The 24954-nt window shown below is 54.8% G+C and overlaps 2 protein-coding genes across 2 annotated transcripts in view; one reads left to right on the top strand and one right to left on the bottom strand.

Moving 5' to 3' along the window:
- LOC137212250 (multidrug and toxin extrusion protein 2-like) overlaps window positions 1–24954 on the bottom strand; it is a 352581-nt gene that overhangs the window by 229968 nt on the left and 97659 nt on the right. The window lies entirely within an intron of this gene.
- Window positions 1687–24882, top strand: SLC47A2 (solute carrier family 47 member 2). Its single transcript, XM_067715430.1, has 17 exons — window positions 1687–1812; window positions 2648–2749; window positions 2968–3036; window positions 3698–3846; window positions 4516–4558; window positions 7257–7301; window positions 7474–7571; window positions 7840–7937; window positions 8562–8675; window positions 9298–9365; window positions 10467–10575; window positions 11217–11292; window positions 11575–11644; window positions 21151–21283; window positions 21354–21448; window positions 22431–22521; window positions 23317–24882. The coding sequence occupies exons 1-17, from the start codon at window positions 1690–1692 to the stop codon at window positions 23535–23537; spliced, it is 1704 nt and encodes a 567-aa protein (XP_067571531.1). The 5' UTR covers window positions 1687–1689; the 3' UTR covers window positions 23538–24882.

Genomic DNA, 24954 nt, shown 5'->3' with positions numbered 1-24954 from the left:
TTCCTCTTGCACTCCTGGAACGTTCCCTCGTTGGGCCAGCTCCACACCATGAGATGCCAGGCTGCCCAGAGAGGTCCCGTGAAGGAAGACGGGACCCCAGCGGAGTGCCCACTGACCACAGGCATCCACGGTGGACCATTCCACCCAGGCGAGCTTTGGGGCAACAGCGGACACACAGACACAGGTGCAGTACCCAGCTGATCCCAGCAGCCCACGTGATGTAAGTGGTGGCTGATCTAAGACACTTAAGTTTTGGGTATACAGGGGGTACCATTTTTTATCTGTTCAGCATCCCATCCTTTGGGGGAGCGAACCTGGCCCCCTCCAGGTGGTCCCCAGCCCCCCACCTTCCCACCCTTTCCCCTCTGTTGCCGTCACAGGTTGGCCCTGCCCGTCTTCCAGAATCTCCCTCTGGGGCTGGAGGTGTTTGGAGCTTAGTCATCTCGTGGGCTTGCCCTTAAAATCCCAGGTTTTCTCATTCTAGCTGCTCAGCTTGCTTCTAGGTCACGTGCCAACACTGGCCCCTCTCCCCCCTCCCTCCACACCATCTCAAGTTAGTTTCTCGTGTTTCCACTAAGGAACCACGAATGACACAAACGTTGGCAGGAGGGAGGAGATGGGAGGCCACTGTGCCCTGGGCCAGGGGCTTGGGGACAAGTTCTCACCTGAGAAGGGAGAGGTTCCCGAGGTCCCAGGGTCCGTGGCCCTGTCGCCGAGAGCTGAACTGCTGATCGTGTCCAGTGGGGGGTCTGCACGGCTGCCCCTGACAGCGGTGGGCCGTGGAGAGGGGCTCGCCGACCCCGCAGTTCTCACCCGGCTGCGGGACGATGCGCAGGGCTGGTTGGCTGGCTGCTCTGCTCGGAGACTCCGTGCCGGCGCCCCTGGGCTGAAATCCTGGAAAACTGAACTGGGGGCAGAGCCTGTAGGCGCTGCACGTGGCACTGGCTGAACTTGCAGTCACTGCAACAAGAGTGGGGCGTTCGCTGGAAAAGGCTGGAAGCGGTTGTTTGAAAGTCAACACCTGGGAGGCCTGGGAAGCCCCCAACCCAGAGGGAGCAGTTCCCGCGCTGGTGGACGGGTCGGGAATTCCCACAGCTCTGCCTTGCTCCCAGAAGGCTCCGGGCAGCGATCCCGAGGGTAGCCTGGGGACAGAGAGCTTCCACAGAGGGAAATGGAAGGAGTCGTGGGTTTCCATCACCATTCGTGAGACAAGGACCTGCCCTCTGGACGATGAGTGTGCCCTGCAGGCCGGTCCACTGAATGCCCTCCATCTGGGGGGGCAGAGAGCAGTTGGCCCCTCGTTAGAACTGGCCCTGGGCGCCCCCTCCACCTCACCCGCCCACCGGAACCTGGCTCTGCCACCCGGGAGTGCGAGTCTGCCTCTCTTCATCTGGGCCTGGGAGTCCTCAGGGCCCCCCAGGCCTGCCCACACCTGTTCCTCCTGGGCCTTTGCTGCTGAACCCCTGGGAGGGGTCAGCCTGGTGACTCTGGGGGCCCAGGGCTCTGTCCTGTCTGGGGCCAGTGGACCAGGCAGCACGTGGGCCGGGGGGCAGGGCCGGTCCCTTGGGTGGCACGGCCCCTCCTCCCAGCCTTTACTCATTAGCCAGACTGTGTGGTGCCCCGGCCGGCTGGGCGAGGCTGGCTGCGTGGGTGCTCTGGCCTGTGGCGTGGCTGCTGCCCGGGCTCGGAATGGACGGCCCCCAGGACATGGTCCCCCCGGGCCGAGGGAGCCGCTGCCCTGCCCTCCGCAGGCTGGTCCCTGTCGGCTTCGGGGCCGAGGCGAGGACGCTCGTTGTCCTTTCTGGACCCCTGGTAAGGAGGCGGCGGTGGGTGGAGGGCCGCCACCCAGGCATGACGCGAGGGCCGGGCGGGGGCTGCTCACGACCTTGCCCAGAAACTGCCCATGATGACCGTGTCCAGGTGGCCCCAGGGGCTGCTGCCCAGAGCCTGGCAGGGCCTGACCCCCTCAGCAGCGGGCAGCCCCCCTCCTCCCCCCGCCCCCCCCCCCCCCCCCCCCCCGTCAGAAGGGGCAGGCGTGTCCTTCTTCGGGAACCCACGGGAAGGCTGGGCTGAAAGCCGAGAGGGCGAGTGAGGTCCCCTGCTGCAGGAGAAAGGCAGCCTCTGCCTGTTTTATTTCCAAAGGGAAAATGGCTTAGATGCGTTTTTTCCTGACCGTAGAGACTAAGAAATATGTGCTCGCTCTAAGAGTTTCAGTCAACACGAAAAGTTAGAAAACACTTCTTTCTAATCCCAGCCCCTGGACAGAGCCGTTCCTAAGGTTTTGGTGTCTTGAACCCTGCTCCTCTGTGCGTGGCCTGACGAGCTGGTGACGATAGCGTCGCCAGCGGTACCCTCTCCAGCCCCCGTGCTGGGTGCTGCTTGGCGGGGAGACCGGGGCTCAGGGGTTAACGCAGTTGCGCAGCGGGGGATGGGGTGGGACCCGGGCCTCCCATCACCCAGCCTGGCTGCTGCAGCAGCCTCGGCCGCATGCTCGCTCCCCCGCTCTGGGTGACTTGCCCTGTGGCCTCGAGGGGCTTTTGCGGGTCTTTGCTCCGCCTCGCAGGGCCTGGAGAGCCTCTCTGGTGGGGCTGGGCTGTGAGGGGTCGGTAGGACTGAGGGGCCCTTGACCGTGGCCGCCGTCCTCCAGTTCCTCTTCCAGATGCTGAACTTCATGACCTACGTCGTGAGCTCGGTGTTCTGCGGACACCTGGGCAAGGTGGAGCTGGCGGCAGTGACCCTCTCGGTGGCCGTGAGTACGGCCAGGGCCGCAGGGACCTTCCCCCCGGGCTCCGGGGAGAAGAGACGGCCGAAGGGCACAGCTGGACCTTAGGGCCTCGCCCAAGGCACACCCCACGGCGCGGGCAGGGCCCGGCCAGGACGGGTCACGGGCTGCTGGGCACCCCCCCAGGCGCAGGGTCCCCCTCGGGCTCCGCCTGACAGACTGCGCTCTCCCGTGTGTGCCTCCAGTTCGTCAATGTCTGCGGAGTTTCCATTGGATTTGGCTTGTCCTCGGCCTGTGACACCTTAATGTCCCAGGTAGGTGGGCCTCCGAGAGCCTGGCGGGGCAGAGCCAGTCCTTCAGCTGCTGCAGAAACGGTGGGGCTGGGGGCCCACCTGAGGCCCTGTAATGTACGCTGGATCTGGGAGCTCGTCAGGCCCTGGGCCAGGGCAGCTGTCCCTGGCACACCCACCCCCAAGGGCCACGTGCTGCAGGGACCAGACCCTCCCCTTGAAAAGAGCCCGGGCAGCCGGGGGAGAGAGCCCTGGAGGGAAAGACAGTCCCCTGACCTCGAGTGCGAGGGCCCACGGACGGGGCCTCCAGCTCTCGGGGGCCCACAGCCCAGCGGGGCTCAGCTCCGGGGGTCCCGGGCTCACGGTGGGCCTGGCTGCCGCTCACCCCCAGGGAGACTTGGCAGGTGCTCTCGCGCCGGGGGGCGGGGGCCGATGCCTCCCCCATCGGGAGCTGTTGGCGAGCCAGGCACGACGGGCGGACGGAGGCTGGGGCTCAGCAAACAGCTGCTGCTGTCCCTCTGTGAGCAGGCCGAGCCCCCGCAGTGGCCGCCCCGGGTGCGATGGAGGGCTGCCCCACCCCGCCCTGCCGGGAGCCTGCGGTGCCCGCCTGACCCCCAGCCCTGGCAGGGCCCCCGGGGCAGCGGGCAGGTGCGCGGGGCATGGGCGCTGACCCGCTGTGTTTCAGAGCTTCGGCAGCCCCAACAGGAAGCACGTGGGAGTCATCCTGCAGCGCGGCGCGCTGGTTCTGCTGCTCTGTTGCTTTCCCTGCTGGGCGCTCTTCCTCAACACCCAGCATATCCTGCTGCTCTGCAGGCAGGACCCGGCCGTGTCCAGGTACCCCGGGCGGGGGGACCCCTGGCGAAGCCCACCCCCGGGCCCCGCGCTTCTCTGGGCCCCGAGCTGTCGCGAGCGCGGCCCCTCTGGGACGTTGCGGGGTTGCTTTGGAGTTGCTCCCGTGCAGCCTGCTGCTCCAGCCGTGGCCAGCAGGGGGCAGACCAACGGCCAGTTTTAACTGAGGAGGAAAAGACAGGATTTGCGTGGTGTTTGTGTTTGTGTCCCAGCGTGTGGTTGGAGCCTCAGAGATGCTTTTTGAAGAAGTGAAGGGTGCACCACCCCAAATTCCAAACAGTGGAAACAGGACTGAGCTCGACTTCTGATGAATCACGTGCTTTGTTATTAATTTTAGATTTGGCCCCTCTTGGGAACACCTTGCTTGTTTAATATTATGTGCATGGAATTTGGTTATTTCTTGATGTGATAGAACCTTTTTTCTGCCTTACAAACCACACGTCACCCCGAATTCAAGTTCCTCAGCCCTGAGACCCCGTGGTTGGGTCCTTGGGCCCCTCCTCCTGCGCCTTCCTAGCACGTGGTGGCAGCCTCCCCCAACCACTGAGGTTCCACTTGACTTGGGGGTCTTGTCTCAGGGGTGAAGCCTGCTGAAGCCTCTCCTCACACCCGGGGGCGCAGGCTGCTCCGCTCAGAGCCCTGGTTCTCCCGCAGGCTGGCCCAGGAGTACGTGCATGTTTACATCCCAGCGCTCCCGGTAAGTCTTCTGCTGAACTTGGGGAGGTTGGGCCCACAGTCCCCGAGATTCTGGCTTTTTGCCTGTCTCCCCATCAGCTGGGGAGGCCATCGGCCCTCATGCTGGCGGCCGAAGGGGCCAGAGAAAAGTTCTCATTTTGGTTGGTGCAGATTGAACTTTTAAAAAGTAGCATGGGGACTTCCCTGGCAGTCCAGGGGTTAAGACCCCGCACTTCCATTGCAGGGGGCACAGGTTCAATCCCTGGTCGGGGACTGCAATCCCACATGCCGCGCAGCAAGGTCAAAAAAAAAGGAAAAAGTTATTACAATATTATTATTTTTTAAATGTAGCACAACATGTTTTTCTGATTAGAAAACCATTTATGGGAGAAATTCTGGAAAGCCTGGGGAAGAAAAAATTCAAATCTGTAATCCTACCACTCAGAGAGAACACAGGTTAATCCTTCTCTCCAGGATTATTTCTCTTCGTGGGCATGTGTGTTCAAACATACAGACTCATGTGTAGTGTGAAACGGGGCCAATGTGTGTATGTTGTATTATAACCTGTTTTTTCCCTTTCAAATAAATACGTCATTAGTCTCTTGATAGCCTTCCACAGTATCCATTTCAAAGGCGATGTGGTATCCCCTAGTGCCATAATTTATTAACCAATCCCTACATGTTAGGTATTTAGGTTGTTTGCAATAGTCACTATTATAAACTAGATTGTGATAAACATTCTTATAGAAAAATCTTTGTGAACATGTGGAATGATTTCCTTAAGGTGCGTTATTGGAATTAGAGTTGCTCTGTCAATGGCTTTTTTTTTTTCCTTTTAATTAATTAATTTATTTTAAATTTTTGGCTGTGTTGGGTCTTCGTTTCTGTGCGAGGGCTTTCTCTAGTTGTGGCAAGCGGGGGCCACTCTTCATCGCGGTGCGCGGGCCTCTCACTATCGCGGCCTCTCTTATTGCGGAGCACAGGTTCCAGACGCGCAGGCTCGGTAGTTGTGGCTCACGGGCCTAGTTGCGCCCCGGCATGTGGGATCTTCCCAGACCAGGGCTCGAACCCGTGTCCCCTGCATCGGCAGGTGGACTCTCAACCACTGCGCCACCAGGGAAGCCCCGATACTTTTGACTTAGAGTTTTTAATGCATAGTAACAGTCCCATAAATCCCATCCTTTATGACGTCTGTCTTTGGGCTTAAAAACAATGAACCCATTGTAAATTGTAGAAGCATTTGCCTATATTTTCTCTGAACCCTTTCAATGGTTTTTCTCGTTACATTTAAGACCGTAATCTAACAAACTTTTTCTAAGACTCATTGAATATTCTCTCCTTTCTCTGTTAATTTATTAAATACTAAATAAGCAGTCCATCCACTCCGATCAGTTTCTGAGATTCAAGACCTGCCCAGTGGTCTGTGTGTCCACCCCCAACCCATTGCTACACTGTTTGATTTGCTGTGGTTCAGTGCACGCGGTACCAGGTGGCAGTGCTGTTTCGGGGGAGTCCATCTTCTCATCTCCGGCACCCCCTATCCTCCTCTGCACACCAGCACTGGGGATAGAGCTCTTAAGGAGGGGGCTGGGAAGGGGGCGGGTCGGGGTGAATGCGTGCGGGGTGCCCACAGGGGATGCCAGGCCTGGCAGGGAGCCCCAGCCTCACCCTCCTCCTGTCTGGAAGGCCAGTGCCATGACCTCTTTGGGGCCTGGCCAGCTCCACATTTCTTCTGTATCATGGAAACCACCTGAAAAGTCTGGTTTTTCTCCTCTGAGCCTTTGGCTATTCAGACCAAGTGAAGGTATCTTGTCAAACAGGGCCACTGGGGCTGTGTCAGAGGGAAACATCACGTTATCGCTGTGGCAGCAACTTTTTTGTCAAATAAACAAACTCCCTCCTGTACAATGGTGCTGCAGAGTTTAACTACCAATAAAAGAAGAATCATAATGATTCTTAACGTTTACATGATGCTTACCTCATTCTTGGAGCACTTAAGTGTGCCAAATACTGGGTTGTAAGCACTTTGCAGTGTTAACTTTGTATGCGAATGTATACATAAATATTAGGGATTCACACGCGTGTTATTGTGTGTGAGGAAACTGAGGCACAGAGAGGTTAAGTGACTTGCCCAAGGCCACACAGCTCACAAGAGGCAGAGCCAGCGTCTGAGCCCAGCTCCTTGCTCTTGCTGACTGAGCGGTGCTGAAGAGAGGCGGAGGGCTGAGGGGAGGGTGCACAGGGGGTGCAGGCCCCGGCCCAGGCCTTGACAGAGGGCGGAAAGGACAGGGCAGTGCCCCCGACACACACACTGACGCACAGGCCCTCTCTGTCCTCGGCAGACGGGGAAAGGCCCACCACCCCCGTGGGGTCTCCCACCTGCTCTGCTGAGGCTGCTGCTGCCACACCCCTGGGTGCCCCCCCGCTCCCTCAGTCCAAGGCCTGCCCCCTCCAGGTCCTTGTCTCTGGCGGCTCGAGCCAGGCCCAGGGTGTCCCGACCTGTGGGTTTGGGCTCAGGAGCCCTGCGGCTCTCAGGCCACCTCCCTGCTGGTCCCAGGCCGGGGGCTGGAGCGCAGGTCAGCACACAGCCCATCTCTGGGGTCCCAGAGGTACCGTGGTGAGGCAGTTGCCCCACCTCATCTAAGAAGTGTCCGTTAGTGTCCGTGTGGTGGTGTTTTGGTAGTTGTTGCTTACTTCGCGTGTGTGTTTATTTTATACAGGCAAATTTTCTTTACAGCCTGCTGGCCAAATATCTACAAAATCAGGTAGGGGTCCCTGGCCGGAGCTGCCTCCAGCCCCCACCCTGTTCCAGTGGGCGGGGTGCCCGGGGTCCCCTCTGCGCTTTGCCCCATCCTGATCGCCACACGGGGGCCCTGGAGGAGCTGCGTGTCCCCAGCCTCCGCCCACCCCCCTCAGTCTCACCCTCACCTACTTCAGGGCATCATGTGGCCCCAGGTCCTCAGCGGCGTCGTGGGCAACTGCGTCAACGGGCTGGCCAACTACATCCTGGTTTCCGTGCTGGGCCTGGGGGTCAGGTGAGCACCGGGGCTGGGGGCCCAGCATCTGGGGGTCGTGGGGAACTGGGGGCTGCTGATCCCTGGGGTTCTGGGGACCCACTGCCAAGGAGACGGGGTGAGGAGCCACTGCCCACCCCTGCCCGGCCTGCCCGAAGGGGCCCAGAGTGGGTCTCCCCCGGATGGGGCCCATCCCGGGATGGGGTGCCGGCAGAGCCAGGCCCGTGGCCCTCCCCGCCCAGGCCCGGACTCAGCCGTGGCCCCAGCCCTGCCGTCCCTGCTCTGCCAGGGGCTCGGCCTGTGCCAACACGGTCTCCCAGTTCACGCAGGCCGTCTTCCTGCTGCTCTGCGTCGTGAAGAAGAAGCTGCACCTGGACACGTGGGCAGGTGCGAGGGCCGCCCTTCCTGGGGGCGGAGCGGGCAGGTGGCAGGCGGGGTCCCAGCTGCAGCCCGTTGCAGGAGGCCTGGCCCGGGCCTGCCCGCACGTCCCTCAGGGCCCCCTCCCCGGCCCCCCCAACCCCCGCCCCGAGGCCCGGGCTTCCCCATCCAGTGTGCCAGGGGGCAGGGCCCTGCTGCGGACAGGCCCCGGGAGCTCTCTGCCGGCTCCCCGGTCTCGGGATGGAGGAGCAGCACGGGTGGTCGGCAGCGGCGGTGCCCACGTTGTTTGCTGAAGCTTCACGACAGCTCGTTAGCCCCGGTTATTTACGTGGAGGAAGCTGGTGCAGAGAGGGTTTGTCATTGGCCCCAAAGGCCAGAGGTGTTACGTGGTGGAGCCTGGACCGAACCCGTTCCCAGCCCTCAGGTTCTGAGCCCTTAGCCCCTGAGACAGCGCCAGGGGCACTGGCCAGGCATCCTCCTCCCCCCACGAGCCCCCTCCAGCCCCCACCAGCGCTGGGGCCGCTGACTAGCCCCCCACAAGACGCCCAGGTGCCCGGGCCGAAGGCAGGGGGCGGGGCAGGGGGCGGGGCCGCAGGGTGGACCGCGGCTCAGCTGGCGGGCCTCTGCTCCTAGGCTGGTCCAGCCAGTGCCTGCAGGGCTGGGGCCCCTTCTTCCGCCTGGCCGTGCCCAGCATGCTCATGACTTGCATTGAGTGGTGGGCCTACGAGATCGGGAGCTTCCTCATGGGTACGTGGACAGCAGGGTGCGGGGAGCCGCGTGGGCCGCCCCCCAGCTCAGGACCCCCTCTCCCGGATGGACGGTCTCCCAGCCCGGCCCGTCTCCCCACCGGGCCGTGAGCTCCCGGCGCTGCCCGGCGTAGGCCTGGCACTGAGTGGACGCCCGGGCGTGGTCAGTCAGCGAGGGAGTGAGGTCCCGCTGATGCGTGAGCAGCTGTGGGCGTCGCCTGGCACATTGTGTGCTCATCAGCGGACTCGGTCCAAACAGCCAGGGCTGGGGTGGCCCCTAGAGACCTTCCAGTCCACCCCTGACCCAATCAGAGATGAGAACGTGGACCCCAAGAGTTAGGTGGTCCGGAGTCACCCGGCAGGGCTGAGAACTGAACTCTGCTTTCCCGCCCCTGGTCCAGTTTTTCCCTTCTTCATCACACCTCGTACACAGAGGAGAGACCCTGACCCTGTAACACCTGGGCAGGGGTCTCCTGGAGGGCTGGAGCCCAAGCGGGAGCGTCCTTTGCTGCATCTGCCCTTGGAAACCACTGGCCCCTTGGCCCCCGAGCGAGGGGCTTGCTGTCAGCCCAGGGCTGTGGGCTGGCCGGCCGGGCACTCACCATGTCCCCCGCCACCCCCAGGCCGGCTCAGCGTGCTCGACCTCTCTGCGCAGGCCATCATCTACGAGGTGGCCACTGTCGTCTACATGGTGAGGCTTGATGGGGACGCCTTCGCCATGCCCTGCCCCCAGCCCGGCCCCCTGACGGCCTGGGGGTGTCAGAGGAGGGGGGGCTGTCCCCTCAAAGGCTGTCTCTGTCTCCCGAGGGACCCTCTGGACCTCCTGCACCCACCAGGCCCAGGCCCTGCCAGCACACGTGGCCCACGGCTGCTCTGCTGAATTCACGATGTTGCCATTGTTTTGAATTAATTGGCACCATTTAAAATAGGGAGATTTCACATCACAATCTAGATATTGGCATTTTTTTGAAGAATGGGACATGCCACTTAGCAGTGAGCCCACGTTCCTGCACACCCCAGCTGGTGGGCGCTGGGGAACAGTGGCCCTCGTGAGGGCATTTCCTCGCGTCCACCATGGACCCCACAGCTCCTTCCTCTCCCCCGGACACGTGGATTGTCCCGTGTCACTCGTGTAGCATTTGCCGGCCTCTTGGGCCATGCAGTCTGTGACCCTAGCTTTAATCAAAAATCATCACGCACTAAACTAATTTATAAGGTGATTCTTGTTACGGATGGCTTCCGCTGAATCTTTTCTTCTCACGGGGAGCTTTTCTAACATAGTTAAGACCACATCCACCTCTTTTTTTTTTTTTTTTTAATTTTTATTTATTTATTTTTGCGGTACGCGGGCCTTTCACTGTTGTGGCCTCTCCCGTCGCGGAGCACAGGCTCCGGATGCGCAGGCTCCGGACGCGCAGGCTCCGCGGCCATGGCTCACGGGCCCAGCCGCTCCGCGGCATGTGGGATCTTCCCGGACCGGGGCACGAACCCGTGTCCCCTGGATCGGCAGGCGGGCTCTCAACCACTGCACCACCAAGGAAGCCCCCACATCCACCTCTTTAACATGCGTTTACTCCTGAGTTTCCGGCAGTGCGTTGATTTCGGTTGCCTGTGATGTCTGACGGCCCGGCCCGGTGGGTTTGGCCCTGGGTAGCGCAGCCCACCTCCCAGGTCTCGGCCTGTCGCCAGCAGCCTCGCGGGCCCCGCCCCCCGGGACACATCGTGCCTCCCTCTCGGCCCCCGGGGCAGGAGGGGGGCTCTAACCACCACACCTTCTTTTCTCTGATCCCAGATTCCCATGGGGCTCAGCATCGCAGTCTGTTTCCGAGTGGGGACGGCCCTGGGAGCCGCAGACACCGTGCAAGCCAAGCGATCTGCCATCTCAGGCACCCTCTGCACAGGTGGGTGGGGTCGGGACCTAGGCGGGGGAGGGCTTGGGAGCCAACAGTTCACCTTCCAAACCTGTCATACCTGCCACGTGGCCTAGAGCAGCCCCTCTGACCAGCAGCAAGCCTGCTGTGCCCCTTCTGCTCCTTCCCTGCCGCTGGGGTTCTGGGCTGTCAGTTTCCATCACTTAGTGCGACTCTGGGAAAGCCGGTCCCCCTTTGACCCTGCCCTGCCAGCATTTCCACGAGCTTGGGACCTGCCCATCCCAGCCCTCAGAGTGGCCCCATCTATGTCCATCCTGCCTCTGCTTTCTGCAGCTGCCAGGCTCAGATCAGCTCCTCGTGCAGAGCAGTGGCTCTCAGGCTTCAGCCCTGGGGGTGGGGTAGGGGTGCGTGTGTGAAAACACAGAACCCCACCTGCCGGAGTTTCTGACCCCGTAGGTCGGAGGTGATGGTCTGAGAATATGCATCCTCTAACCAGCTACCAACGACGCTGCTGCAGCCGGTGCAGGGACCCCACTTTGCGAACCACAGGAGGAAGGGCGTTTCACATGTGGTGCCCTCCTTGCCAGACCACAAACGAGGGTCTTAGTCCAAGTGAACGTGGGGTGGGGCTGGACGGGTGGAAGCTGGGCCGTGCCTTTGGTCTCTTACAGTTGGCACCTCGCTGGTCGTGGGCACCCTGTTGAGCCTCCTGAGGAGTAAACTGGGCCACATCTTTACCAATGACGAGTAGGTAATCAGTTCTCTCACTTCTGGGGATGCCAGGTGCTCCCCACCTGGTCCCCAGAGACGCCCCCTCTACCGCTCACCTGTCGGTAGACAGGGCACCAACCAGGGGGCAAGGTGAAATTTGGGGGCTTCTCGGGGGGTTAAGACGTGTGTCCCCCAGACACAGGGAAACTCAGAGACAGGAGCATCTGTTACGTTGGCGTGGGGCAGGGGCAGAATAGAAGGGACGCGAAGGGCACTCCAAGGATGCGCTCGTGTCTTACCGCTCCCGTTCTCCCGCAGGGAAGTGGTCGCCTTGGTCAGCAAGGTCCTGCCGCTTTACGTCGTCTTCCACCTGTTTGAGGCAGTCTGTGTGAGTCCTGCTCTGACCCGCCCCCCCACATTCACGCACCCTCCCCGAGGCCGGTCAGGGCTGTGAGCGTTAGCTCACCGATTCGCAGAGAGGGCTGACCGGAGAAGCGTCCGAAGTGTCCACTCGTGTTGGTTCTGTCACTCAAAATAATGAATCCCCTTCTGCTGTGCAATTCCAACACGCCAGAGACGCACGCAGATGAGCAGAGTCCTGAACACTGGCCCCAGTGTAAACTCACGAATCCGTTCCTTCCTCGTTCCCCGGAGCGGGGGCCAGGAGCAGTTGCGCCCGTTGCCAGAGCAAAGGGACACTTCGGAGGAGTGGGTCGGCCCAGAGTACAGCGGGCCTGACTTCCTGCTCCTGGGATCGCTAAAGGGCAGGTCCCGTGTAGTGCAGGTTTGAACTATGTGAACTTTTAAAAGCGTGGCAGAAAGAAAGAAAGCACTGAAGTCTCATTTGATAAGCAGCATTTTGAAATTCTGGGTCTTCTACGTCACATCTCGGGTCCCGTGAATCCTTCAGGAAGGCATCCCGAGCGTAAAACCCACATCTCTTCGTGGAGTGAGTGCTTAGCTAGCAGCACAGAACACTGGGGCGGACACCTGCACGAGAATTATTATCACCTCTTACGGAAAATAAATAACCTTGGGGGAAACTATTCGTGGAGGATTTCTCCAAAAGCCCCAGTGCTCTCTGCCCAGTTCCCTGTTTGTCCCAGGACTGGCCTTTGAATTTAGCCGGGCAGATACCTGGCGCACGTTTCTGACCTCAGCAGGACCGCTTGCTCTGGGCTGGTCAAATCCATAGCTTTTCCCGCAGAACGTTAAGAGAAACTAGCTGATGGGTTCTGTTATTGCTTTTGTCATGGGCTGGTGTTAAGGACACTGTTATTACTTTTTCTCTAGCTCCAAGGTGAGGCCACGGCTGAGAGATTCCTGCTGCAATGTAAGGTCAGGGGGTGCTCTGGCTTCTAAATGTTCTGAAGGCAGCACCTCTCCGTTCAGTTTGCCCACCAGGGAACCCGAGGCAGACGTGCAGTTAGCAATTGCAAGGGACCTTAGAGCTTGTGTTTCTGCATCTATCATCTTTCCCCCCGGCTAGATCTATATCATTCTATTTCTTTTTTTTTTAATTTATTTATTTATTTTTGGCTGCATTGGGTCTTCGTTGCTGCGTGCGGGCTTTCTCTAGTTGCGGCGAGCGGGGACTACTCTTTGTTAAAGTGCGTGGGCTTCTCATGGCAGTGGCTTCTCTTGTTGTGGAGCATGGGCTCTAGGTGCACGGGCTTCAGTAGTTGTGGCGTGTAGGCTCAGTAGTTGTGGCATGCAGGCTCTAGAGCGCAGGCTCAGTAGTTGTGGCGCACAGGCTTAGTTGCTCCATGGCATGTGGGATCTTCCCGGACCAGGGCTTGAACCCGTGTACCCTGTACTGGCAGGCGGATTCCTAACCACTGTGCCACCAGAGAAGACCCGATCTCTACCATTCTTAATTTATGTGTTCCATGGACCTAATCTTTATCTTATATTTTTTATAACTTTCTTGAGTTTTAATTTACATACTATAAATTCATTTTAAGTACATAAGTCAATCCTTTGAAATAAATTTATACTTGTGCAGCCAGCACTGCAATCCAGTTTTAGAATATTTTCATCACCCCCCCAAAATTCCTGGGGCCTGTTTTTTTTTTAATTAATTAATTTAGTTTTGCCGTGTTGGGTCTTTGTTTCTGTGCGAGGGCTTTCTCTAGTTGTGGCAAGCGGGGGCCACTCTTCATCACATGCGCGGGCCTCTCACTGTCGTGGCCTCTCTTGTTGCGGAGCACAGGCTCCAGACGCGCAGGCTCAGTAGTTGTGGCTCACGGGCCTAGTTGCTCCGTGGCATGTGGGATCCTCCCAGGCCAGGGCTCGAACCCGTGTCCCCTGCATTAGCAGGCAGGCTCTCAACCACTGCGCCACCAGGGAAGCCCCATGGGGCCTGTTTTGAAGTCACTCCCTGCTCCCATGGCCAGCCCTAGGCAATCCACTGACTTGCTTTCTGTCTGTGTGAACTTGCCTTTTCTGAATATTTCATAGACATGGAATCATATAGTATAATCATACAGTCTTTCGTGTCTGGTTTCGTTCACTTAGTGAAATGCTTTTGCGGTTTGTCCATGTTGTAGCATTTTTCAGGACTTCATTTCTTTTTTGTGGCCGAATGGTGGTCCCTTGTGTGGCTGTAACATGCTTGGCCTACCCATTCATCAGGTGATGAACGTTTAGGTTGTTTTCAGTGTTGGCTGTTGTGACTAAGGCTGCTGGGAACACTCACGTACAAGTCATCATGTGCACGTATGTTTTTGCTCCTCTTGGTAGAGTCCTAGGATTTGACTTGTTAGGTTGAAGCATAAGTTTATTTTTAACTTTCTAAGAAACCATTAATCTGTTTTCCAAAGCAGCTGTACCATTTTACATTCCCACCAGCAATATATGGGGATTCCAGTTCCTCCCCCTCCCTTGCCAATTCTTGATATTGTTTGTCTTAAAACTTTAAAAACAGATTTTATTGTTAAGACCGGTTTTGGGTTTACAGAAAGATTGAGAAAATACAGCGAGTTCCCATAAACCCCTCTCTCTCCTCCTTTCCCCTTTTATTTACATCCGGTATTAGTGCAGGACATTTGTTTAATTGAAAGAATATTGATACATTATAATTAAGTCCATCGTTCTCCATAGGGTTCATTGCTGGCCTTGTACAGTCTATGGATTTTGACAAAGGTATAATGACATGGACCCACCATTATAGAATCATACGAGATACAAACTACTATATATAAAATAGATAAACAACCAGGTCCTACTGTATAGCACAGGGAACTGTATTCAACATCCTGTAATAAACCATAGTGGAAAAGAATATATATATCTATATCTGAGTCACTTTGCTGTACAGCAGAAACTAACACAACATTGTAAATCAACTATACCTCAATTAAGAAAAAAGAATCATGGGAGGTCCCTGGTGGCCTAGTGGTTAGGATTCGGCACTTTCGTTGCCGTGGCCCGGGTTCAATCCCTGGTCAGGTAGGGCCAAAAAAAAAAGGAATCATATGCATAATTTCACTGCCATAAAAATCCTCTCTGCTCCCCCTGTTCATGCCTCCCCTTCTCCCGCTGTCCCCCTCCCTCACCCGCTGGCCATCTCTGATCTTTTTATTGTCTCTGTAGTCTTGCCTTCTCCAGTGTCTTATAGTTGGAGTTAAACAGCACGTAGCCTTTTCAGGTTGGCTTCTTTCATTTAGTCATGTGCACGTAAGGGGCCTCCACTGGGTCTTTTCGTGGCCTGACAGCTTGTTTCTTTTTAGCACTGATGCTTCACTGTCTGGACGGACCACATTAAAGGACATTGGGGTTGCTTCCAAGTTTGGCGAATTATGAATAAAGCTGTGAACATTATTGTGCAGGTTTTTGTGTGGACATAGTTTTCAACTCTTTCTGCAAATCCCTGCCTACATGATGGTTGGATAGCATGGTAATATTATGTTTAGCTTTGTAAGAAATTGCCCTACTGCCTTCCAAAGTGGCTGTACCATTTTGCATTCCCATCAGCGATCGGTGAGAATTCCTGTTGCTCTGCATCCTCGCCGGAATTTGTTGTCAAGTGTTTTGATCCTAGTCGTTCTAACGGGTGTGTAGCGGTGTCTCATTGCTGTTTTAACTTGTAACTTGCGACTGACGCGTAATGTGGAGCGTCTTTTCATACGCTTATTTGCCGTCAGTGTGTCTTCTTTGGTGAGGTGTCTGTTCAGAGCCCATTTTAAGATTGGCTTGTTTTCTCATTGTTGTGTTTTAAGAGCTTTTGTTTAGTTTGTTTTTAATTTCTATTTTTAGTGGAGTATAGTCGATTTACGATGTTGTGTTAGTTTCAGGTGTACAGCAAAGTGATTCGGTTATACATGTATACATTGTAAAATGTATTCTTTTCCATTATGGTTTATCTCAGGATATTGAACATAGGTCCCTGTGCTATACAGTAGGACCTTGTTGTTTATCCATCCTATATATAATAGTTTGCATCTACCAACCTCAAACTCCCAGTCCATCCCTCCCACACATCCCTCCCCCAATAATTCTTTATATGTTCTACACATAAGTCCTTTATCAGGTATATGATTTGCAAGCCCAGTCTGTGGCTTGACTTTAATTTTCTTATTTATTTATTTATTTATTTATTTTAAAAAAATAACTTTTTATTTTTGGCTGCATTGGGTCTTCGTTGCTGTGTGCGGGCTTTCTCTAGTTGCGGCGAGCGGGGGCTACTCTTCGTTGTGGTGTGCCGGCTTCTCATTGCAGTGGCTTCTCTTGTTGTGGAGCATGGGATCTAGGTGCACAGGCTTCAGTAGTTATGGCGCGTGGGCTCAGTAGTTGTGGCACACGGGCTTAGTGGCTCCGTGGTATGTGGGGTCTTCCCGGACCAGGGCTCGAACCCGTGTCCTCTGCATTGGCAGGCGGATTCTTTTTTTTTTTTTCTTTTCTGTACGCGGGCCGCTCGCTGTTGTGGCCTCTCCCGTTGCAGAGCACAGGCTCCGGACGCGCAGGCTCAGCCCCTCCGCGGCATGTGGGGTCCTCCCGGACCGGGGCACGAACCCGTGTCCCCTGCATCGGCAGGCGGACTCTCAACCACTGCGCCACCAGGGAAGCCCGGCAGGCAGATTCTTAACCACTGCGCCACCAGGGAAGCCCCCTCATTTTCTTATCTTTTGAGCTGCAAAAGTTTGCACTTTTAATGTAGTCCAGTTTCTCATTTTCTTTTCTTTTATGGCTCACGCTTTTGCTGTCATATATAAGAAATCTTTGCCTAACCCAAGGTCACAAAGATTTTCTCCTATGAATTCTTCTAGACATTTTATAGTTTTAGGTCCTACACTTACGTTTATGATTCATTTTGAGCCCATTTTTGTGTTTGGTACGAGGTAAGGGTCTACGTTTATTTTTGTGTGTGTGGGTATTCAAGAGTCCCAACACCATTCTTGGTGTGTGAAAGGCTATTCCCTCCCCAGTGAATTATCTTGGCACTTTGGTCAAAAATCAATTGGTTGTAAATGTAGTGATTTATTTATAGATTCATAATTCTGTTTCACTAATTTATATGCCCATCCTGTGCCAATACTACACTGTCTTAATTACTGTAGCTTTATAGTGAGCTTTGAAATAAGTTAGTATAAATCTTCCAACCTTGTTCTGTCTTTTTAATTGCTTTTGTTCTTCTAGATCCTTTGCATTTCCATATGTACGTTAGAACCAGCGTGTTAATTTCTACTAAAAAGCCTGCTGGGATTTTGAAAGGAATTGTATTGACTCTGCAGAGCAACTTTGGAGAATTGTCATCTTAACAGTATTGTTAAAATGGACATGGAATGTCTCTCCGACTCGTTAGATTTTCTTTAATTTACCTCAGCAATGTGCTGTAGTCTTCAGTGGTCAAAACCTTGCACTACTTTTGTTAAATTTATCCCCAAATATTTTGTTCTTTTTGATGGTATTATGAATGGAACTCTTAATTTCATTTTTAGGTTGTTCATTGCTAGTTTATAGAAAGATAATTGATCTTTGTTTATTGATCTTTTATCCTGGGACCTTGTTAAACTCATTCTAGTAGTTTTTGGCGTGTGGAGTCCTTAAGGTTTTCTCCATATAGGATCATGTCATCTGTGAATAAGGAGTTTTACTTCTCCCTTTCCGTCTGGCTAAACCTCCAGTACGATGTTGAGTGGAAGTGGCAAGAACATACACCTGTGCCTTGTTCTCGATGTTAAAGGGAAAGTATTCAGCCTTTCAGCATTAAATACGTTATCTGTAAAATTTTTGTACATGCCCCTTACTGAGGCTGAGGAAGAGCCCTTCCCCTAGTTTGAAACATTTTCTCATGAATACGCACTGGATTTTGTAGAATGCTTTTTCTGTATCTACTGAGATAATCACATGGTTCTGTCCTTTATTACTATGGTGTAATTACATTAATTGATTTTCAGATGTTTTACCTTGCATTCTTGGGATAAAACCCTCCTGATCATGGCGTGTGTCTTTTCTAATATATATCACTGAGTTTGGTTTCCTAGTATTTTGTTAAAGATTTTGCGTGTACATTCATGACAGATATTGGTCTGTGATTTTTATCTTTTCCTTTGTGATATCTTGATCTGGCTTTGGTATCAGCATATCATTGACCTCCTGGAATGATTTTGAAAGTGTTCTCTCCTCATACCTATACATTTTGAGTTTGTGAAGGATTGGCATTATTTCTTCTTGAAACATGTGATAGAATTCACCAGTGAAGCCATCTGGGCTTTTGTCTGGCTTTTGTCAGATTTTTAACTAATTTAATTTATTTACTTGTTATAGATCTATTCACTTTCTATTTCTTTTTTAAAAAAATTTATTTATTTTATTAATTTATTTTTGGCTGCGTTGGGTCTTTGTTGCTGTGCGCAGGCTTTCTCTAGTTGTGGCGAGCGGGGGCTACTCTTCGTTGCGGTGCGCAGGCTTCTCATTGCAGTGGCTTCTCTTGTTGCAGAGCACGGGCTCTAGGTGCGCGGGCTTCAGTAGTTGTGGCACGTGGGCTCAGTAGTTGTGGCTCGCGGGCTCTAGAGCGCAGGCTCAGTAGTTGTGGCGCATGGGCTTAGTTGCTCCGCAGCATATGGGATCTTCCCGGACCAGGGCTTGAACCCGTGTCCCCTGCATCGGCAGGTGGATTCTTAACCACTGCGCCACCAGCGAAGTCCCTCAGTTTCTGTTTCTTGTTGAGTTTGTTTTCATAATGTGTGTCTTTCTAGGAATTTATTCACTTCAAGTAAATTGTCTAAATCTTTGGCATGAAGTTGCTCATAATATTCCCTTACAGTCCTTTTCTTTAGGGAAAGTAGTAATGTCTCTCCTTTCATTCCTAATTTTGGTAATTTGTGTCTTCACGTTCCTGTTTTCTTGGTCTTATGTTACCAAGATCACATCCTTAGTAAGTGTTGTTAGTTTTGTGGATCCTATCAAAGAACTAGAATTTTGGTTTCATTGATTTTTCTCTGCTGTTTTCTGTTGACTGTTCCAATGAATTCCACTTTAATTCTTATTATGTTCATCCTTCTGCTTTATCCAGGCATAGTTTGCTTTTCTTTACTGGTTTCCTAGGGCGGAATATTAGGCTACTGATTTGAGACCTTTCTTTTCTAATATGGGCATTTTAAAGCTGTACACTTCCCTCTAAATATTGCTTTAACTGCATCTCATAAATTTTGATATAGTGTATTTTTTTCATTCAAAATATTCTAAAATTTCTCTTGTGATTTATTTTTTGACCCGTGGGTTGAGAAGTGTGTTGTTTAATTTCCAAATATTTGGGGGTATTTCCAAAATTCTTTCCGGTAGACATCTCTAATTTAATTCTGTTGTGGTCAAAGAACATCTTTTGTATTAATCCAGTCTTTCTAAACATATTGCGAGTGCCAAGTCATAACCACTAGACCTCCAGGGATCTAGATGTACTGAGGCCTGCTTGGTGATGTACCACAGGTCCATCCCAGAGAGCAGCCTTTCCCCAAGGCCTGCTGTTTTGTTTAGTCTTGCCTGTGATCTTGTCTCCTCCACAAACTGCAGTCTCTGCTCAGTTTTGGATTTTGTTTTTCTTGTTTTTAAGCTTAGCTTCCTAGGGGTCACCCCTATGTCTGCCTAGCTCAGTGTTCAGCCAGTTACTGTTTGGAGGGGACGCTCAGGCACCTCTGACCGCTGGTAGGGCTTCCGTTCTCTGCTGAAGGAGCCGAGTATGGGCCGGGGCCCACGCACAGTTCAGGCTGTTTTCGAGTCTGCCCCAGCTTTTACTTTCTTCTGGGTCCTCCTGTGTCTCTTCTGTGCATGTGCACAGGCTCCACTGTCCAGGGTGTGTGGGGGGCTTGGGCCTGCTACAGCCTCTGCTACACGCATGCTCAGCCTCTGGTCCCCTTGGGACGGAGAACTTACCAAGCATCCCCTGCCCCAGCTGTTTCGTCTCATTGGAGCTCTGTAAAATCACTTGTCCACCGGTCCACCGCTTCTCCCTGACAGGCCCACAGCCTCAGGCTAGCGGGCCCACTGAAACTGTCTCTGTAATTCGCAGTGCTCTAAAGGGCTTCTCAGCCTTGGCACTACTGACATTCTAGGACGGATAATCCTTTGTTGTAGGGGGGCCGTCCTGGGCACCGTAGGATGTTTAGCAGCAACCCTGTCCTCAGCCCGCTAGATGCCAGTGCACCCCCCCCACCCCGAGTGGTGACAACCAAAACCAGCTCCAGACATTGCCACATGTCCCCTGGAGGGCAGAACCACCCCCCAGATGGAGAAATACTGGTCCAGAGCACATCAGTCGTAATTTGGCAGAAGTCTTTTTTTAACCAGAAAGGATCATCTTTTAGGTCATGATATATATTAACGAGAAACATGTGTACCATATTTTAAAGTTGAAGAGGCACACATCTCCTACGCCCAGTGCATTTACCTCCGCTCACATGTGGGAAAGCAAACCACACAATACTCCCCATCCCTCAGCTTAACAAAAGTAACCGAACATCTGTTGATCAATAGTGCTGACGGAGCATGCGCAGAGCCTGTAGTTCTTTAGCTCGTTAGGTCTGGGATCGAGCTGGGAGGATGAGACAAGTGAAGAGGTAGTGCTTTCTGTAGACAGGTCTCACGAGCGCGTCATCACGGGCGCAGCAGCGCGAAAGGCTGCCTCTTCCGTACGGAACAAGAAACCTTCCCCTGCCGGCAGGAAGGCAGGATAATGCCACAAAGACACCCACATTGTGATCCCCTGGACCTGTGGGCGTCACGTGGCAAAAGGGGTCTTTGCAGATGTGATGAAGCCGAGGGTCTTGAGGTGGGGAGACTGTCCTGGATTATCCAGGTGGCCCCGTGTTTTCAGAGGTCCTTAGAAGTCAGAGAGGGGGAAGCAGAGGTCAGAGCGATGCCTTTGCTGTCTGGGGCCCGCGGGCAGGAATGCAGGCGCCTCTAGAAGCTGGAAAAGGCAGTGAAGCAGATTCTGCCCGGGGCCTCGAGAAGGAACCAGCAGCCCCACCACCTTCAGCATAATGGGACCATTTCGGCCTTCTGCTCTCAGGAGCCGTAAAACAATCCGCGTGTTTTGTTTTAAGCCACCGTTTGTGGTAACTTGGTGCAGCAGCGACAGGAGACCTCCACACAGTCCGTATGAAGCGAGCTCAGTTTCCCAAGCCGGTGGGTAGTCCGTCACCAACTTCACCTTCCCTCTCCAGGGAGGCAGTCTAGGTGTCGACCGGGGCTCTGGAGTTGTGTCCGAAATGCCGCGGCTTCTGTGTGACCCCGCGCAGGTCCCCGCTGGGAAGGAAGGGGGACAAGGGCCCATCCTGGTCCCGTGCTATGGACTTAAACGAGGCCATGCCCCGTAGATTCCTGCGGAAGCCCCCGCCGCTGAGACCCCCGTCAGCCTCAGCGTCACCAACCCCGGCCCCCTCTGCCTCCCCGCAGTGTCTCTACGGTGGGGTCCTGAGAGGGACCGGCAGGCAGGCCTTCGGGGCCGTCGTGAACGCCGTCACGTACTACGTCATCGGCCTCCCGCTGGGCATCGTGCTGACCTTCGTGGTCGGGCTGGGGATCACGGGTACGTGGAGTGGGGGGAGGCGGGGCGCCCTGGGCGTCATCAGCCGCTCCCACTGTCCCGTGTCCTGCAGGCCTCTGGCTGGGCATGCTGGCCTGTGTCTGCCTGGCCGCCGCGGCCTTCGTCACCTACACCGCCTGCATGGACTGGAAGCGGGCTGCGGAGGAGGTGAGTGCCGCCCCCCAAAACGCCAGCGGCGCGCCTCAACGTCTCCCGTCATGGAGACGGTGCGGTGTCTGCGGCGCCCCTTCCGGGTACCCCCGCAGACCCACAAAGGAAACCTCAGCAGCCCGACTGCCAAAGGCCAGACTAAAGCCAACGGCTCAAACTCGTCTGAACATGGGTGAGCCCCGAGGGTGCTGGGACCTTGGAAGAGGCGATGGCAGCACCCTGTCACCGTCCTCTCGGAAGAACTGAAAGCTCAGAGGCATGAAAGCCACAGCTTAGGCTGCAGGCTGAGCGTGGAGGGGGTGCTCTCGGACCGAACCCCCGCAGAGTGGGGGTTTGCCTTCGTGGGTGGATCCAGGCCTCCTGACGTCTGAGACAACGGATTAACACAGCCCTGAAACACCACCCCTGTGAAGTCCCCCAGAAGGGTGAACACGGGCAGACCTCGCTGCACTGCGCTTTGTAGATGCCGTGGTTTCTACAAGTTGAAGGTCTGGAGCGAGCCCGCATTGAGCCCGTCTATCGGCGCCATTTTCCCCGCAGCGTTTCTCACTTCATGTGTCTCACGTTTTGCTAATTCTCATCATATGTCAGACCTTCTCATTATTATCTCCTTTATGGGGAGGGGTGATCACTGATCTCTGATGTCATTATTGCAAAAAGCTGATGACCTGCTGAAGGCTCAGGTGATGGTTAGCATTTTTTAGCAAAGAGGCACTTTTTAACTGCGGCAGGGACGAGGCTTTTTTAGACATGATGGGATTGTGTGCTTAACAGACTCCAGTATCGTGCAAACGTCACTTTTACGTGCACCGGGAAACCAGAAAACCCCTGTGAGTGGCTCTGTTGTGACATTCGATTTATTGCAGTGGTCTGGAGCCTCCGACGTGTGCCTGTGTGTGACCACGTCCTGCTCGGCCTGCAGGGCACAGCTGAGGCCGGGGTGGACCGCAGGCCGACCGGACAACTCCGTCTCCTTCAGGTGCAGAAACGTGTGGGGCTGCCGCCCCAGGCCGCTGAGAGCACAGCCCCCAGCCTCAGACCCGGGCCTGAGAGAGCGGTCGTATCTTCAGGTAACGCTGCCCCGCGTGTGCGGGTGCCTGGGAACCGCGCAAGCCCCAGCTGCCTTTCTCCCTCAGCGTGACAGTGACCTCCGTCCTAACGCCAGGAGGGTGACACTAACGTCCGCTATCTAAGAGGCCCCGGGAAGCAGGCCCCGTCCCTCCCCAGCCTGGGGGGCAGTGAGCCTCGGTTCCGTTCAGATGAGGGAGTGGGTTGAGCGCTTAGGTCTCTTCCCCGTCATCCTGCAAATGCAAAGGCAGGGGATGAGGTCAGACCCTAGAGCATGTTGTCAGCACTCACCTCCAGCCCAGGTGGGAGGCCTGCAGGCGTGGGTTGGGCAGGTCAGCCTGGCTCGACTCAGCAGCGTGCGGGCCCTTCCCGCTGACCCCCCGAACCCACCAGGCGGCCGCTCTGCTGCCCTGGGGCGGGCGCTGGTTATCACGGCCCAAAGCCCCGGTTATCCCAGTGCCTGTGCGTCGTCTTGCGGTGGGGAACCAGCTGCAGACTCTATGGGTTTCACTTGTCACGAGGGAACGTGCAAAGGCAGCTCGACTAAGCGTTTCATACGTGCCCTGAGGTCACTGGTGAAGGTTAGGCATCACACAGGCTCAGACAGGCACGCGCGTCTGATCTCATCTCACCTTAGCGACAGCCTTTCCTGCACATCCCACGTAGTTCTCTTCTCTGGTCGTGCCGTAGAGAAAAGGCGGGCGTCTCCTGCTGTGAGGGACAGGCGTTGATCGTGCACCTCCGAGCCACCCCCCACCCCACCCCCATGCTAAGCTGGCCCCTGTTTGCCTCTGCAGTGGCTACGGGCAGCTACCCTGGCGTGACCCTGACAATGTACTCAAGGCCCGAGGCCCATCTGGACCTCTTCGGGACTCCAGAAGCAGCCCAACCCCTGCCAGCTCCCCCTGGCAGACTGTCGGCCAAACAGCTGGCCATCCGCCGAGGGGCTGCTCTGGGGGCAGCGACGGGCACGCTGGTGGTGGGGCTTGTCATCAGGGTCCTGACTGCCAGGCCCTAGCAAGAAAGGACGCAGAGTGGCTGCCCACCCCACATCCTCAGAAACAGACCTTTAGCCAGTGCCTCGTGTGATGTAACAGGTCTGAACTGCGGTTAACGGCTCTTTAGCAGACCTCAACTGACCGGAAGACGAGGCTCCTGGGGTTGCTACCATTATTCAATAACGTAAATGGCTTCAAATTGGAGATTTCAAGTCAAAACAAAATGGCAGATAGCGCCGTTACGTTAAGAAGTGCATATTTCTAGGCTGAGTCTGCTGCCCAAGTCCGTACACAAAGCCTTTGTGAAGCTCTGGAAAGGGGGCCAGCGGGCCCCGCGCGGAGACCCCCATCTGCGTCCTGCCCACGCACCCTCCGCAGATCCAGGCGCCGTGAGGCCCCGACCAGGGCCGGGCTGGTCACCTTCCCTTCCGTCCTCTCGTGGCATCCGCATTTTCACGTATCACAGACCTTGAGAAACACCTTTCATACAGCAGCAATAAGATACGAACAAAGGCAGTGAAGCCCAGATCGTTGGGCCATGTGGCCTCAGGCTGGAATCTGATGCTGATTCAAGTTCTAGGATGCTCTTGAGGCCTGGGACTCGTGACCATTTCTGGGCTCCAGGCCGCACACGCCACCCAGTGCGGGCAGCCTGGCCCCTGTCATCATCAGTCCCTTCAGCATCAGTAGCTATAAACACACCCACAGACAGACGGATTTATTGATCAAGGTCAATAGGAAACAAGGATGCAGAGTGCAAATCCTGGTTCTGAAGAGTCAACACGCCATGGATCCTGCTGCAGGCCCTCCGCCCACAGGAAAGCAGAAGCCTGCATCCTCACGTGACATGAAGACAGCTTCTGCACCCAAACACAACGACCAGGTACGGAGCACAGCAGAGTCACGTCACGTGTCCTAAGGTTGAGAGGTATTGAGGAAAACGGACTCCATGCTCAAGTAAGTTTGGGAAACAACACACATCGGCACGTCAAAGGTTCTGTAGGCCTGGGATCTTTAAGATGCTGGTGTGCTTCACAAACCCCTTCTAGGCAGGGTCGGCAGTGGGGCCAGTTTTTGTGTGAAACCTTATGGGATTGGTGTCTCGTGAACGTGCTTACAGAAATACTTGTTTGGGGTCAGCAGATGGGGAAGGAGGATATAGTTGGGAAAAAAAAAACCTATCTACTCTATAGATTATTTTTAAAAACAACCCACAAATGACAAAGTAAAACTTGAGAAAAATCTTCTTGGCTGAGAATTTAAAATGAGAAAAAATCAGTTAAAGAAAGGTGACCAACACCACCTTTCAACAGATAAAGGCAAAAAAGTGGATTTATAGTTGGAGAAAACTTGTGGTCAAAGAATTGTCTCCAACAGGGGATATCTGAAAACGAAGAACGTTATTACAATTCATGCCAATTTTACCAAATACAATGT

The sequence above is a fragment of the Pseudorca crassidens genome, chromosome 19 (genome assembly GCF_039906515.1).
Source record: "Pseudorca crassidens isolate mPseCra1 chromosome 19, mPseCra1.hap1, whole genome shotgun sequence".
Lineage (NCBI taxonomy): Eukaryota > Metazoa > Chordata > Mammalia > Artiodactyla > Delphinidae > Pseudorca > Pseudorca crassidens.
Note: the sequence above shows the minus strand (reverse complement) of the source record. Positions and strands in the feature narration are given on the sequence as shown.

What these genes read in the sequence shown, in the direction of transcription:
- SLC47A2 (XM_067715430.1), top strand. Translation starts at nt 1,690, where the DNA reads ATGGACGGCCCCCAGGACATGGTCCCCCCGGGCCGAGGGAGCCGCTGC. An exon ending in TGGCCACTGTCGTCTACATG is followed by an intron (nt 9,366 to 10,466) that starts GTGAGGCTTGAT and finishes CTCTGATCCCAG; the next exon opens with ATTCCCATGGGGCTCAGCAT. An exon ending in GGAAGCGGGCTGCGGAGGAG is followed by an intron (nt 21,449 to 22,430) that starts GTGAGTGCCGCC and finishes CGTCTCCTTCAG; the next exon opens with GTGCAGAAACGTGTGGGGCT.